The following is a 13,410-nucleotide window of genomic DNA, read 5'->3' as shown; positions in this document are numbered from 1 at the left end:
GAGAGACTCTTAGCCATGTCCAAAGAGATGAGCTACCTTTTATTCTCTATCAGAGAATGAAATAGCCAGTGCTGTTTAACTGGCTATTTATACAGCACAGTTAAGGTTTTTCCAAAGGGATTAGTGGTTTTGAATGCCTTGGTTTGTGAGTAGCTACCTTGAGACAACTCAAGGAGGTTAGTATTTAAAAAAGGATTCCATCCATTCGCTGGAAACTTTCAGTTCCAATTATTTAGACCCTTTTAAAAGTCATGACTGTCCCTCTACTGTTGGTTGATAATTCCACTGTGATGATTGCTGTCAGCCATTTGTGATATAAACTAGGAACTAAATACATGGACAGTTATTAGACCTGTGAAGAAATTAGGAAAGTAGAAGCAAATCTTCCTTTACTATATTTTCACTTTGTTAATCTCTTCTCCTTTTATGGCTTACTAGCTAATTATTGACCTTCCTGAGTAAACAGAAGGAAAATTGCATATTTCACTCTCTGATTTATTGTATTGGGCGTCTCACCAGAAACATGCTTTTAAGAAAAAAGCATTTCAGTTGTGGGATAAGAGCAAGAAACATTGCCTGAGGTCCTCTGTCATAATACCTAAAATATTTTTGTTTGGTGTAATGCTAGCAGATAGTCACAAACAGCTTGGAAATAGGGATATACAAAGCAAGATAAGATCTTTAGGTATGAAGTATGAAGTATTGAAGTATGTCTTCAATTATTTGAAAATTTATAAGGCCTCCTTCAATCTGTTTGCTCAGTTCCTGAAACCAAATTAGTTAATATGACACTTGTAAAGATGACAGTGTTCTAAGAAGAGAACTGCCTTCCCCATAATCTATCATTTGTCTCAGCATAACATCTTATATTTACTCTGATCATTTATCTCCAGGCCTCTGTAATAGCAGATAACTTTGAACACATACTGTTATTTGTCTCAGTAATCATTAACCCATGACACCCTGATGTCCGGTTCACTTCTGTTCTGCATATTCACTTTCATGCTTTTCATTGCCTTTTTTAAAAAATATATATAAATGAGTGGAGAAAATAGATGAAATGTGATACTAGTACAAGTGTTTAGCAAAAACACTTGAAAATAAATGTCTTTTCATAAGAATGTAATAGCAAGCAGCATCTGATTTACTCTTGGAGAATAAAATGAGGGAAGCTGTAGTGGTTTAGGAATGGTACTCTCCATTCAGTGCCCCCACCAAGACTCTCCAAGCCAGGCACCTACTGTGGTGGGATGGAGAGGACAGTTGGAGGCACAAAAGGCAAAGATCACAGGAACAATTTACTGGAAACAGCAATGAGGTAAGAAAATGACCAGTAATAGCAACAATACTAGTCACAGAGGGTACAAGAAAAGAAATTATTCACACAGAATCCATCCCCTAGTAATTGACAGTACTGGAAGGCTCCCTCCTGACACATTTTTTTGACTGGAAGGAGCCCCTTCTCTCTCAAGAGAGACTCCTACCTCCAGCAATGACAGATGGTATAAAATATCCTTCAGGTCCTGGCCATGCCCCTTCCCAATTACTACAAAAATTAACTTTGGCGTGGCATAACCAGGATAGAAGGTAAAAAGAAAATACAGGAGCCTGTAAAGTTGTCATACTGGAAATAGGATGTTTTAAAATTACATCTAGGCAGGACAATTTGGTGATGGTTATAATATGTCATTCACATGCCCAGTACTAATTGCACAGATTAAGCATTCAGATCTCTGAATTTAGGGACAAGTAGAGAGGGCTGTGGTGCCTGTCAGCTTCAAGATGAACCTCCCAAAACAGCACTGAAAACTGACCTCTGGTTTCTACTGCAGATATTGGGTTTGGATGGTAATATTTGTATCATAGTATTGTTTTTATGTTTGCTGCATTAGTATTCACCAGCACTAAAAATGGACTATAATGGAGAAAGTTGAGAGTTAATGATGAGATCTTGATTCATTTCTTGGTTAAAGAAAAGGCAATCCACGAGAAACCTCGAATCTGTTGCACTTAAACATTTATAATTTGTACAATTCTACATTGGCGTAAATGAAAATGTGTCAGTAGAGCCGTAAATCTGTATTAAAATGGCAATTCTTCTGAAGCATGCTAGTTCACTCAACATGTTTCCTTTAAGAGATTTCCTGTCCTTATTTTAGGATAGTTTGTTAAACTTCAGTACAAGTATCACTATAGAAAAATGCATGACAAGCTGAGGACACCAGGAAAAACTATTGATACGGGTTATAAAAGTCTTCAAACCATTCACTGAGATTTTCTCCATGCTGTTGAGTATTTTGCATTTCTGTTTTTAAACACTTGCAGGCTTCACAACCTCCTGCTGAGAATGCTGTAAATGAAGTGTCCAGCAGTGCTTCGAGATTCAGATTAGACATGTTAAAGAACAAAGCAAAAAGGTCTCTTACAGAATCTTTTGAAAGTATTTTATCACGTGTAAGTATCTTCATATTTATTGTCTTTGAACATAATGTCATTGCTTTGTTTATTTGGTAGAAAAGTCTTATTTGTTAGCATTCCAGGCCTCAGCCCAAAGGTTATTAAAGTCACAGTGACAAGAATATTTGAGTATCTCCTCTTGTTACTTCCCAGACAGCATTTCTAGAATTCACTCCTATAAAATCCTACTGCAGCTGTGCTCAGGATATGAAATGTAATGTTAGTGTTGCTATATTAGCTGTAGTACTGTTCTAGTTTTTTTCAGTTTGTCCTGACTGGTATAAGCTGCCTATGTAAGCATAGCTGTACACTGGTTGCATTTTCACTGCCATTGCTGTTTTGATGCAAACTCTTGATTTTGATCAGATCTGGAGCCAGAAGTTTGGCTGAACTAGAGAGATAGTTGTGAATAACAACAACATTTTATATTTTAGCTGGAATAAAACTTCAAAGAGAACACAAGCTTTAACTCTAGAACATTAAAAAATTATATGATTTAAGGTTAGGAAGTTCCATAATTGTGTTAGCACATCAGAATTCATGAGATATTTTTCTTAGTTACACAACAACATTACTCAAACAAATTATATAAAAATATTGTTCACACATTCTACAGAAATATTTATGCTTTCTGATTTGTAGGCACTGAATGGTAATACCAGAAATTATGTTTTCCTGTGTGTTAAATTTACATGGGTTTAGTCCTTTGTAAAAGACATCCTTTTAAGTTTTCTGTATCTTGGTAAGTACCTAATATAGAAGGTACTTTACCAGTAGTTCCAGTACATGTGAAATATATGATTATGTACATATCATGGAAAGCACATTATTGCCCATGAGAATTCCTTAATTCTACAGGATCCTTCACATTGACAGAGACTATCCTGAATGAAGCTTCTGTTTCCCATAGGGAAAAAGGGTATTTTTAGGCATTTCAGGAAATCAAATTAGATACTGTCTGTGAAAATTACAGATCTCAACTGTGATACCCAAATCTCTTTGGTGTGCTCTATATATCATAATCTTAACTGCTGATGTGCTTTATTGCTACAGGGCAGTAAAGCCAGAGGTCCACTGGACAGGTCTGGTTCTGTGGATTTGGACACCTCTATGTCCAGTACCTTAAGCAGCACAAGTAAAGTAAGTAAAGCCTGGGATAATCGTACATATTTAGACACTTCAAAAAATATTCCCTGAAACAACTAAGCAAGTATGAAATATGGTCAGATGTGAAATGCTTCAAGTTGCTTTCAAGCTTTTCATTCTATTCCCTGTGTTATAAACCAGAGAAGTGCTATTGAATTAGAAATGCCTTGTACTGTATATAACATATATTTTGTATGAATATGTGAGTATATGTGAAATAAAACATTATATAACATCTGAATTTTACAACAGTGTGCAGCAAAACAAGTGCTATAATGACCATGCTGCTGTTCCTAATATGACTGGTTGTAATCCTGAAAGTTCAGACTATGAATGCAGGACTGAATTAAAAGAAGCTTAAAACTAAGTCAGAAGGTAATTTCCCTGTTTGTGTGGTTAGAAAACTTTTAGTCTATATAAAACAATGCAAACAAACAGCATGGAAGGAGCCAGTCTTCTTCCCTGGAGGCAGCATAGCACTCTGCAGGCTTAGATATACAGCTATTGATTCTGCTGTAAATGCCTGCTCACCTGCAGACTCCTGACGCCGTGTAAACAAGAGTCTGCTCTTTCTGCTTATGTTTTTGAAAGAATGGCTGATTCTGCAGGAAACATACAAGGTGAGGAATAAAGAAAATGCATGGCTTGGGATTGAAAGAGGCACTTAGTCATAGGCTTAAGTTCTTTGTGTGAATCTGCAGGTAGACAAGAGGACTATTATATGGTTAGATTGGGTTGCTAAAGATACAGCATTCTGCAATGCCACCCTTTTCACTGTTAGCCAAATGTCACCATTTTGTTCTGACCCTGTATCTTCTGAGTTGTATTCAACATAGTTAAAATACAATTACTCTCAAAATTACTCAAAATTTTCTCTGCAAAATAAAAACTCTGCTTTGTTGGTCGAAGTGATGAATAACAAGGACATAAAACATCAAACATCTTTCTTTGACCTAGCTTGATAAAAATGTGTTTATGAAGCAGATCTCTGTGGAATGTGAATAATGACACGGTACTGCAATCTTAGATGGATTCTAAACCCACATATTGATAACCTTATTTCTTCTACTGCTAGGAGCCACCATTGTGTGAAAAGGAGAAAGAGAGACTTCCTACACTTCCTGCAGAAAATGCTGTCAAGACCAGTGGATCACTGGATGATCTCTGCAGCAACACAGAGGATTTCTCTCTGGAGCAGTCTGCTCCATTGCCCCAGCAGAGCTTTCGGAGGCGAGCAAACACACTCAGTCATTTACCAACAGAGAGCCAGGAGTCTCTGGGGCCTGTCGAATCATCACCATCTGTTCCTCAGAGGAAACTTATGAGGTATCACTCAGTGAGCACAGAGACTCCTCACAAAAGAAAGTAAGCCTTATTAAAAGCAGGCTATGATTTTGTTTGTTGAGGGCATATTTGGGGATGATAATTGCATACCAGGTATGTCCTCTTAATGGATAAGAGATGCAGTGTGTCACTCCTTGGAGGTTTGTAGGTATTCTTTTTAAAAGCACCTTTAGCCCTCTGTGCTTCACAGGGGAAAGAAGACATGAGATGTGTAGTTCCACAGTATATGTCACAAACTACTTGATTCAGTTATATTTGTCCAAGCAATCATTTTTGTTGTTTTGATCTGTGAACAGTATAAATAAATGCTACTTCTTGTTTTCTATTTACAGAGAAAAATCCAGTAGCCTCTGTGATCCTGAAAACCTTACTAGTTGGTGATTTCATATGTAGCTTTGAAATAGCACACAAAAGTGACTTAAAGTGCCTAGTTATTGGTAGAGGTGGGGCTCCTGTCTAGCTTTTCAATGAGCCTATCTAGATTTTACTGACAAAAACAAACTACTACTTGCTTTAATATAATATTCTTCAAGCTGTCCTCCTTCAAAGGCCTGCCTCTGCATCTCTAGTCCCCTCTTAACTTTATGGCAGTTTTCTCCCTCCCTTCTATCTGGCTTTTTCCAAATACTGTTGAAATACTTCTGTATTTCACTTTTCATTCATTGGAACTCTTGATCATATGCCTGACTTTCTCATTGAAATCAAGGGGAAGCACATACAAGGAAAAAGAAATGGGGATGTTAGTGCCATTTTTTGGTGAGTTATAATTGGTCATATTCTGAAATGCCTTGCTGAAGCCTGTAAACAGGAATTTGGGACTTTGCTGATTGGGTTAAGAAAAAGTTCATGTTCTTACAGTTGCTGCATTAACTGTGAAAAACATAGGAAATGTCTCATTTACATATGCCAGCTCTGTTTCAAAGATTAGAGAAGGGATTTCATTTTTTTTTTCCCTCCTTTCCTTTCTTTCTGTGTTGTTCTCTGCTACCTCAACTCCATCGCTCTGGTTGGAATCCGCACTATATGGTGTGAACGAATCTGTCGGCAAATCTAAAAGTTCCTCTGGTCAACTTGCACGTTCTCCTACTCTAGCTCGTCTTAATCCCTCGGCCTCTTCACCCAACTTTCTAAAATATCTAAGGCATAATTCAAGTGGAGAACCAAGTGGCCATTTTGCACAAAAAAGGTGAGCTAGTACCTGCAAATAGTTTGGGGTAGGGTTTGTTTTCCTATGTCGTAAATATGAAACTCGGTAGCACAAATAATTAAAACAATTCGGTATAGACCAAAGGTGGTAGATTTTTATGGGAGAGGGACCTCATTAACTGCTCCACCACTGAATGTAGAGCTGGTGCTTACATAATTTGTTGTTTTAATAAATCAAATTCTTTCAGGCACTGGCTCTTTCTTTAGAACCAATTGTTCCAAAGCAGTTTGTTGTTATGCAGCAGACAGCAGCACTCCTTAAATTGTGTGAGGGATAAGTTGCCAAGAACCTGAGAGCTCACTCTGTCTGTCCTTCCTGAAGCATTTGGTTCTGTCCCTTATTCATGGTAACATAAAAACATACTAGTGTTCTTTTGTGCCTGACATTAAAGGCAAATTGACCAAGTAGTTATATAGGGCAAGAAGCATCAGGAATATGGAGAGCTGATGGGAAAAAAACCCACCACATACAACCCCACCACCATCCCCACTCCTCACAAAACAAAACCCCAAGAGCAAACGAACAAAAACCCAACCCATCATTATTCATGGTTACTTGCAGCAGTATCAAGTTATGCTTTTCCATGCCTTCTTTCTCAGAATTAAACTATAGAGAGAGTATTGAAAAAAAGGACATTAACACTTGTTTCCCTGAGAACCTGAAACTGAGTGGCTCCCTAAAATTCATAAACTGTGAAACTCTTTCTTAACCCCTCGTGCTAAAACTGCGTATTTCAGCTTAAAAGACTAATGAGACCAAATGTCCTCAGAAGCACTGTCAACAGTCACTGGCCATTGGCAAGCAATTTTTATCGCTGTTGCTGTTTATTTTTTGGTTTTGTTCTCTTGTGTGAAAGTTTCCTGTTTCCCCAAGGTGCTGATTTTTCTAAACCTAAGAAAATACTCAACTGAGGATACTGCTTCACCAGTTTCTTCAGTTGCACTTGCTGAGTACCAACTAGAACCTCTTAATTCAGCTTTACCTCAGAAGTATGATGTAGCCCAAGGCAGGAAATGTGAGCCTACAGAATTCGGTTCACTCTTCAATTTAATAAGACTTACTTGAATCTTGAAAGTTAAATTCTCAAAGCAATTTTTTCCAAGTGATTTGGTAATGATTCTGTACACACAGTTGCAACTTCTCATTTCCTTACCCTGTCTCTTAAGGGTATGCCATACTGAACATCTAAGCAGCAATACTGAAAATGGAAATTGATAGGAATGTCAAATGGGTTAATAAGTTTAAATCAATACAGTCAAGCTTCCCAATTCTGTAAGTGAAATTACCATGTAATTGTAATGGATTTACAATGTAATTGTAAGTGAGCCCTGTTTGCAGGGCACACCATCCTACAGCCTTATCTTCTTTATCTCAATACCAGCTACTAAAAACCTGCTTCACGTTATGCTAGTGATCATCCCAGAATATTCTGCCCTCCCCCACCCCCTTCCATTCACATCTTCAGGAAACAATGCTAAATGCCAGCCAGATAGAACATTATGGTTTATCAGAAACAATTATTTCTTAAACTTACTTTTTCAGCAGTAATTTCTCCTACTCATGTGATTTTTTTGTACTTGTCTCAAAAAAGGTCTTCTAGTATCATCAGCCAAGTAATTTTCTATATTTTCACTCCATGCCAAAACTTTTCATTATCTGAGTTGTTCTAACTTCATTCTATTGACCTTCTTCTGAGTATGTTTCAGACTTGTTATTTTAAAAGACAATTAAATAATTATTTTAAATGAAAAGAATTTCTGTTAAAACAATTATGTTGGCCAGAAGACTGTTGATGAAATTTGATTAGCACTCCTGTCTGTTGCATAAATAGAGCCACAATCCCAAATGACCAGTCAGAAGGCTTAGCTTTTAACTTTAAAGTTCCAGGTTTGTCTGAATGAAGCCCTGTTAATTCTTTACAAAATAGGTTTTGTCAAAGTCTTATTTTTCATTTGCCAGCACAGTGATTATCAGTGTCAACTTTTCCTAACCTTTTCCCCCAAACGTAGTCAGTCGTTGAAACTCATATTTAAGAAAATGTAATAAAGTTGTCATTCCTTCTTATTAGATTAAAGGAATTTATTTGAAACATGCACTAAAAATTTTGTGATATAGCAAAGAATGATAACTTTACTGGAAGTACATTTATATACATTGGAACATTTTAGTTTGTCCAAACAGATATGTATCTCAAAGTAGAGCTTTGTTAGCAGTTTTAGTTCTGACTTTGCTTTCCTTGATATTCAGACCTTCAGGATTTAGCTGCCTTTTGTTTGAAACTTAGGAATGTGTATTATTTTTATTCTGTGGATTTATACTTCTTTGTTCTAAACTATACTTCTCCCAACTGCACTCTCAGCATCTCCTACCGTACTGCCTTAAGGAAAAAGCTTCATTCTTCCTCTTCTGTGCCAAATTTCTTAAAATTTCTGGCTCCTGTAGATGAAAATAACACCTCTGACTTTAGGAGCACAACAAGGTAGGGTTCTCTCTTAAGCCTAGAGGTAAAACTGTATTTTCAAAGATTTCTTTGTCTGAAATATTTCAAATGCTTCTTGCACTTGCAAAACCTGATTTGTGCAATGGTTCACCTGCGTGTATTCTGCATGTAATTGCTGTCAAAAGAATTAAGCTATCCCAGACTACTCTCCCATTAGGATTGCAGATTTTAGTAATTTTTGATGTTGCAATGGTCATACAACTTCCATCTATGTATTTCTGTGATTTTTCCTGACATAGGAGAGTTTTCACTTAAGATAATATATGATTCATCCTAAGCAATGTCAGTATCCTCAAGCTGGAAGGAGAGGATGACCTGTAAAATGCTCCTGCCTGTTGCTGCCAGAGCTATCTGGATTTCATTTATCCCTTTCAGCTTCTACAAAGACTCATGTAATCATTTAGCTAATAGCTGGAATAAAGCAATGAATAGTTTAGAGTTCTAACAGATGAAAGTTATTTGTGGGATTTTTAATAGGAAGACAGCATTGTTCCTCACTAGTTCATTTTCTATTCTGAGTAAAAACCTCTGTATGGCATGTGTGGATGACATCAAAGGAGTAATATCCAAGGTTCTTGGATTTTGTTCCCAAGTTTGTTGCATATTTCAGAGGCTAACAGAAAGGTTTAAAGTTTTTCTCCCAGTCTGTGTTGGGAGGACATATATTGCATACCCAGTGCACAAAAGGTTGGAAGTTCAGTTGGTGTTTATATAGCTCCTTGATGAGTACTGATAAAAGGCATCAGCAAGTCTTTGTGTCTCCTATGAATAATTGCTACATTTTGTGGATGGCATGTAAATAGTGTGATGGTAAAGCTGCATTATTGTGTGTGTATCTTTAATACATTCTGATTAATATACTGCTGCAAAGAAAACTGAAAATTAATTAAAACTGGAAAGAGTAGACTGTACAGAGCTGCCAGCCCCTGTCTGTGAACCCCAGTGCTGTTTGCAGCCATGTGTAAGCCTCTGCCACAAAGCAAGTTTCACCTTCCTAACACTGCGAGCTTGGCCCTGCATGTGCACAGCACACTGCACCCCCAAGGCAGTGCCCAGGTGTTCCCTAAGGCTGTGTGGCTGTTCCTGGCAGGCCAGGTGGCCTCCTCACACACTGTTCTGTGCTCTGCCCTTTCAGTTCCCTAAGGCTGTGTGGCTGCTCCAGGTGATCTCCTCACACACTGTTCTGTGCTCTGCCCTTTCAGTGACTACGAGTCCAAGCACGGCCAGCAGGCCCTGGATGCCGACAGCCCTGTGAGGACTCGAAGGCATTCCTGGAGGCAGCAGATATTCCTGAGAGTGGCCACCCCTCAGAAAGCCTGTGACTCTCCCAGCAGATATGATGGTAAAGCCTGGGTTTGCTGCTGTGAGCTTATTGGTGTATGTAGTGTGTGAAGTGTGAATCTTGTGTCCACCAAGGGGGACCTGTTTCCCTGGTGTTCTGTTTGTACTGGCGTTGCAGTTTGCCACCTGCTTTTTGGTAATGCTCAGCTCATTAGCTGTTGAGTTTTTACATTTCAGCTTCATATGTAAATTGTTCCTATTGTCTCATGTTAACTAGCCAGAGAAGAAATTATGTTTATGTGTACTATTTTAATGAGTTCTGGGGAAAAAAATGCATCACCAAGTATTGTGCTGAGGAAAAGAGGATGCTTCTATTTCATCTCTCTGTGTTGGAGTATAGAACTACAGACTAGAAAAATCTAGGTGTACCAGCAGGAATTACATATATTTTATGATCTCATTACAGTTCTGTAGTGCATGCTTTGTCCTCATGTATGCAGCTCTAGTCTCTGACATTTCCACTTGAGTCGTAATTATCCACTGTTCCCATAATTATTCTGTGAAATTTTGTAGAGCTGAAGAACCACAGACTAGAGGAAAAGCACTGTGCATAAGCATGCATGTGCATCATTTTGTGCATTCACTTTATGTAAGCCAGATAGTACAGGACATGCTGGGGCCAAGAATCCCTGAGAAAATCCTTTGGCTCACTAAACTTTTAATTTCATAGCATGAGCTTTGAAAGCTATAACTTCTGACTTACCTCTAAGGCCATTGTAAAATGAGAAAGCATAAGGAAACAGAAATGAATAGTATCTTATAGTAAATGTAGTAAAAAGTAACCATCTTAATGTCACTGAGATGTTTTTCTTTCATCTTAAAGTGAGATCTTGATTAACTGCAGTAGGCACGTAACAGAAGTGTTTCTATCATTAATGCACTGCTTGCAATGTAATTTGACTGACAGTGAGATAAGCTGCATATATGGGCACAGATGCCTCTCAAATTTAGTGTACTTCAATGTGAAGTGATTTCAGGAGCATGTTGTGTGAACATAGATGTGATATGCTCTGTTGTACTTAAAGGCATGTTATATGAAACTTCTATTTTTACAAGTGTGATGTCTCTCTTTGTGACTGGAAATAGTCTTACTTGTTTTTGAAAGCCACAAAACCTTCCCCTATTAAATAGGAAAATAAAATCTACCTAAATTGCCTACCCAAGCATTTCCTCTGAGACATAATAGCTGCAAGATACAATCTTAACAACCTACAGCTGGGTAAGCAGAATAGTTTGGGAAACAAGTGCAGCCAAAATGGAAAACAGGATGTGCTATTAATAGGAGCAGCAATTTAAAATATTTGGCCTTTTTTCTTCATTCATTTTCTTTTTTGTTTCACTGTATATACTCAGTTTATGAACAGAAGAAAACTCAGTGTCAGTGTTTGGTTTTTTTAAATTATTTAAAGCAAATACTGGGTTTTTCTATTTGGACTTTTATGCATCTCCTGGAACATTTCTGGCAGTGAAGAATACTCACTTGTTATCCAGTCTCTGTAGCTTAAAGAGAGCTGCTGTACAGCTGGTCCTACATTGGACTCACCACCACAGTTAACTAAGAAACCCCTCTAGTTCCAAAGTAAAAATAATTACCTGTCATTCATTATCTTGTTTTTCTTTCATATTTTGTCTTTTTTAAGTCTTTCTAGTCTTTTCAGTCTTTTAAGACTTTTAGTCTTAAAAGACTTTTTTTTAAGTCTTTATAGTCTTTTAGTCTTTTAATAAGTCTTTTTAGACTTATTTCCTTTAATTTCTACAAACAGCTGATATATCACCAAAAGATCCATTTCAGCCAAACTGGACAGAGGGCAAAGAAGGTTTTAAAGATAACATACTTTGTCATGTTCTGCAAAAGTAAGCATGAAGGGAGGGAAATAGGGGAACATCTGTGATTTATGGGTTTCCCTTTATAGACACAGACTCCACTGATGAGTTTCTTCCTTGAGGTGCCATGGTCAACACCCTGCTACAGAGTAATCTGCAGGAGAGGAGTAAGGAAAGAAGCTGGCAAAGGGGATGTGTTTAAAAGCTAGTAAGTCTCTCAGCCAAGAGACCCAGATCTCTGTATCTCAGAGATGATACAGTTTTTCAACTTTAACCTAGGCTGCCTTACTAAACTTGTGTTAAATGTGAAATCCACCAGGGTGCCTGAACTGTGCATTGCTTTGACCACATGTGGGCAGGCGTTGTCAACAAAATGAAACTGCTCTGTGGCTGGGTTGTAATGAGTAAATTGCACATAAGAATGTGTAAGTTGTCACAAGAACTAGAGACAGCTTTAAGCTTTATATTCGCAGAAAAACCTAGTCTCTGACATTTGTGGTTTTGTTTGTATAGACAGGTGGTGAGCTGAATCTCTAAGTGCATCATGTCCGTTGCAGCTCTCTGTGTGGTTAACACAGCAGGATATGAAGGTGTACTTACTAAAAGTTAAAAAAAAAGAAACCCCAGAGAACTGGTACATGGCTTTTGCTGAAATTTTGATCTTACACTTTCGAGGTACTGAACTTGATAAAAGTCTCATATCCTGAGTTTCCACTTGAAGCTTGAACAGCTTAAACAGCACTAAGTCCCACTACCTTGCACTTCTGAATCCCTTAATTCTTTAGGAAGTGCTCATAAATAGTTTGAGCTAAAACTTCATCTTCTGTAGCTCAGGTGGAGCAAAATGGTTGCTGGCTGTGCTTTGGGGGTTGCATCACAAATTACCAGGCAGAGAGCACAGTTTGTTTTGCAGTCACCATTATTTAAAAGGAAGGATTTACTATACATGAAGGAGAGTATTCTGTCCTAAATCAGTAGAAGAAAAATGCTGCAGATAGATATGCTAGAAAGATGGGGTTTTTTGCCAGTTGAGATTCCTGCCTTGCCTGATGATTGGACTAAAGTAGCCATGCTAAACGAGGCAAGCACTCTGAGACAATACAAAGCCTTGTAGAGAAACCATTCCTTTTGGTTGTTGTGGGAACAAAGCCCCACATACACACCCTTTTCCAGCCACTTCCTGCTTGTTGGTGCTGCCACTTTCCCCTTCCCATAGTATTTTTCCCTGCTTCTGTACATAACTTTACAATTAAGCACATCAGAGAACTATTGTCACTATAGGACACGAAAGAACACAAGCTCACACCGCTGTTCTCAAGATGAAGAAAAAAGGGCAGTTTATTTTCTGACTCTAACATTTACAGTTTTCTAAAAGTGACAGCAGATTGAAGGGTGACAGTGACACCTCTCCAATGACACTGGTCAAACCAACAGTCTATCGACTCTCTCTTCTTCTATAAAAGAATGCAAAACAATGAGTTATTTACAGAAAGTGTGTGAGAAAGTTCACTATAAGAATGTCAACATCAGAAAGCTTAGAAAATCTTAAAAAATCAAGGTGACAAACTATTATGCAATCAGGCTGCCTGAC

General features: G+C 37.8%; 1 protein-coding gene across 8 annotated transcripts in view; it reads left to right on the top strand.

Annotated features, from left to right (window-relative positions):
* The window catches only part of TBC1D1 (TBC1 domain family member 1), a 101,100-nt gene that overhangs the window by 58,283 nt on the left and 29,407 nt on the right, over positions 1 to 13,410 (top strand). For 5 of the 8 annotated variants that reach the window (XM_071432555.1, XM_071432553.1, XM_071432554.1 and 2 more), the window contains 6 exons: positions 2,326 to 2,454; positions 3,511 to 3,597; positions 4,679 to 4,968; positions 6,005 to 6,133; positions 8,514 to 8,633; positions 9,857 to 9,996. In XM_071432555.1, the coding sequence (XP_071288656.1) occupies positions 2,326 to 2,454; positions 3,511 to 3,597; positions 4,679 to 4,968; positions 6,005 to 6,133; positions 8,514 to 8,633; positions 9,857 to 9,996 (895 nt within the window). The remainder of the gene's footprint in view (positions 1 to 2,325; positions 2,455 to 3,510; positions 3,598 to 4,678; positions 4,969 to 6,004; positions 6,134 to 8,513; positions 8,634 to 9,856; positions 9,997 to 13,410) is intronic. The other 3 variants (XM_071432556.1, XM_071432557.1, XM_071432558.1) reach the window with 3 other exon arrangements.

This window comes from Agelaius tricolor, unplaced genomic scaffold, assembly GCF_023055355.1.
Source record: "Agelaius tricolor isolate 1412-34295 unplaced genomic scaffold, bAgeTri1.0.p SCAF_8, whole genome shotgun sequence".
Taxonomy (NCBI): Eukaryota; Metazoa; Chordata; class Aves; order Passeriformes; family Icteridae; genus Agelaius; species Agelaius tricolor.
The sequence above is the reverse complement of the archived record's forward strand: the minus strand, read 5'-3'. Positions and strand labels throughout refer to the sequence as shown.